Source organism: Helianthus annuus, chromosome 6 (assembly GCF_002127325.2).
Source record: "Helianthus annuus cultivar XRQ/B chromosome 6, HanXRQr2.0-SUNRISE, whole genome shotgun sequence".
Taxonomy (NCBI): domain Eukaryota; kingdom Viridiplantae; phylum Streptophyta; class Magnoliopsida; order Asterales; family Asteraceae; genus Helianthus; species Helianthus annuus.
Genome location: NC_035438.2, coordinates 127,492,068 through 127,495,241, shown reverse-complemented (window position 1 = coordinate 127,495,241; position 3,174 = coordinate 127,492,068). Strand labels below are relative to the sequence as shown.

Here is a 3,174-nt window from a genome sequence, read left to right as displayed (position 1 = left end):
TGTCCCCCTTTTCTCTTACTGTTTTCAGTTTTATACTTCGGGGGTGGAATATATGTTACAATTATTACAGACACTTTTACACATGGTATGGTTAGCTTAAGGAGGGTTTACTACTTAGATCATGTGAGTGGTTGGTACAACACTTAAGGCCATTAATCCTCGTTGTTAGGACCGAGGGATACAAGAGTGATAGATCTATTTGGGTGTAGCGAGCCCGCACCCGTGAGGCCGGGGTGGCCCATAGAGGTGACTGTGTCTTACCGCTGAAGCTCGGAAACAAATTTTCTAGGTTTGAGTTTTCCTGCACCTTTTCACACATACCAGTGGATTTGCAACCCATTGGTGATCTCTTTTTCCTTATTGCTACCTACCAGGGACTTTTATTCATACTTTAAAGGTTTATACATACTCACTTTTACAAGAACTCGCTCAACTTTTGTTGATTTTTCAAACTACATGTATTTCAGGAAATTAGTGGATCTAGCGAAGTGTGCAATCTTGTCAAGCTGCGTAGGCAATAATGATGTCATCCAGGTTTAGGAGGTGTGACCCTTCCTGGACGGATTACAAGTCTTAAACCGTGTTTTTATAAAAACCTTTTGTTGTGTCATGTGAACACGTTTTTAATTATGTCATGGTTGTATTTTGTTTTATGTGTCGACATTTTAAACAATGATGTTGTGGTACCTTTTAAAACTTAAGGAATGGATGATCATCATGCGTTTTAATTTCATATAGCGTTGATATGATTGTGCTATGGTATTAAGAAGTCACAGCAAAATAAATCCACGCTTCTGCAAAAGCCAGGGTGTGACAGCTTGGTATCAGAGCCTCGATCATAGCGAACTAGGATTCTTTCTCGAGTCTAGACTATGATCACTAGGGCTCTCACGAAAACATTTTTACATTGCATACGCTAAACGTCCAGATCCAGGATACAAAATATTTTTACATACAAAAAGGCACAAATAAACTTTTTTTTTCTTTCCAAAATCTATGGTTCAGCCTTAGAGGCTGGGGAGGTTCAGCCTTAGAGGCTGGGGAGGTTCAGCCTTAGAGCTGGGAGGTTCAGTCTTAGAGGCTGAGGGAGGTTCAGTCTTAGAGACTGAGGGGTTCAATCTTAGAGATTGGGGAGGTTTAGTCTTAGAGACTGGGAGGTTGGTCTTAGAGACCAGGGAGTTAGTCTGAGAGGCTAGGAAGTTCAGTCTGAAAGGCTGGGAGGGTAGTCTAGAGAGACTAGGAGAATTACTTGTTTGCTTTATTGTGACTTACATGTTTATTTGATTTTATATTGATATATGTGCATATGTGTGGTTGTGTTACAGACACCATGGTTTCTTCTTCCGTCACAGGAGTATCAGACACAGTGGACCCCATGGCGGCTGTGTCAGACGATGAGATACCATCAGAGGGAGACGTGTATACGTCAGATACCACGAGTACAGATGACGACGTTTTTCAGCCGTTCGCTCGGCCAGACATCGGAGTTGAGATAAAGCCTGCTGATGGCATTCCTGCTGGGGATCTACCTCTTGTGGTGATCCCTGCTCCCGTTCCACTTGCTGCTTTCCCCGTGGCGGATGTGCCACTCGATGTTGTGTCCGATGACGACATTGATCTATTCGAGGAGGGTCCCCCTAAGGACGACTATGAGGGCGGGGCCCCGATTGATGTTGATGCTATCCTTCCTATTGCTGAGGCCCCTGTAGAAGAGGCTCCTCTTGGTTCACCTATCCCAGACTCGTTGGAGTCTGTGGCATCCGCATCCTTGCACGACCAGGGTGTGCAGCATCCCTCTCCTGACGCTGACCCTGACGTAGCGATGTCAGCGGCACCTGGTCCGTCACACGAGTTTGAGTTTGACCATGAGGTCGATGACGATTTTGATCCAGTTTTTCCTCCTGATTTCGATCCTGATCATGAGATCGAGTTTATTCATATGGACCAGTCCTTAGAGGCGCCAACGGCTTCTATTGATCCGTTGTTTGACATCCCTGCCGACTTTGATATGGACCTTGCTGACCCTGAGCCTGTCATGGCCCCAGGGCCTGTTGTTGCTCCTGATCCTGCACGAGAGCCCGACCCTGTTCTTGATGATGCACCAGCCCTTGCACCACCCATTTTTGACCTTCCCATTGTTGCACCACCAGTGGTGGATGATCCTATTGCTGATGCACCTTTACCTGATCCCGTGCCGGTATTGGTTGACCGTGCACCTTCCGCTGCTCACATCGATCCTCGTTATGCTGACACCCGTAACGGGTGGATCGAGGATGATGACGATTACCCACCGTTTGTGCTACCCGTCACTCCTCTCGTGGCACCTGTTTCTACACCTACTGAGATTCCATTGTTCCACCCACACACCTCTGACGTCCATCGCACTGATCTTCCCATCACATTCCTCCAGGACATACCGCCACCTCGTCCTGGGGAGGGTTCATCGAGGCAGCCACTTGCTTTCATTCCTCCTATGTCATCGTCTCTTCCGTTCCCCTGTCACAGTTTCCTCATGTTGCACCACCTGCTGCACCTTCGGGCGAGCCGTTTTTGTGGACTACGCCCTATGTTATGCAATTATCTGACTCGTACCACCCATTTCATGTGGGATACAATACAGAGGATATACTTGCGTCGCTGCAACTACAGCAGGACGCACTGGGTCGTCGTATGCAGGAGTTAGAGAGAGCTCCACGTCCTCCTTGTCACTGTCAGACCCCCTTTGCAGCACCACACACTCCCCGTCCGCTTTCCCCTGATTCGGATGTTCGTTTCCTTACATCTGAGCAGCAGATTGCCTATTTGCTGCGCGTCTGTCGTGCACTTGAGGAGGACTGGATGCACATGCACCGCTTGCTTTTCTCTCATTTTCCTCCTCCTCCTCCTCCTCCTCCGCCATCAGCATAGATATTTTTGGTTTGATGCAGGTAGATCATTTTGGGGAGAAAGTCGCGATTGAGCCAGCATACGAAGACTTTTTGGAGAGATCACTCTTTTTATATATGATAGGTGTAGTTTGACTTGTATTTTGAGGGTGATGTGACCCTATGATATCATTGGATGTATGATGTACTATTAAACATGTAAAACAATATTGTGGTCGTGATTTATGAAAGCTCAATGGAAACGTTCTCACTACATGCTTTGTTGAGTTATTTACTTTATGTTATAACA

General features: G+C 46.6%; 1 protein-coding gene across 1 annotated transcript; it reads left to right on the top strand.

Annotated features, from left to right (window-relative positions):
• The first annotated feature begins 1,330 nt into the window (after positions 1–1,330).
• Positions 1,331–2,683, top strand: LOC110888061 (calphotin-like). Its single transcript, XM_022135604.1, has one exon. The coding sequence runs from the start codon at positions 1,331–1,333 to the stop codon at positions 2,681–2,683; it is 1,353 nt and encodes a 450-aa protein (XP_021991296.1).
• The last annotated feature ends 491 nt before the right edge of the window (positions 2,684–3,174 follow it).

What these genes read in the sequence shown, in the direction of transcription:
- LOC110888061 (XM_022135604.1), top strand. Translation starts at nt 1,331, where the DNA reads ATGGTTTCTTCTTCCGTCACAGGAGTATCAGACACAGTGGACCCCATG.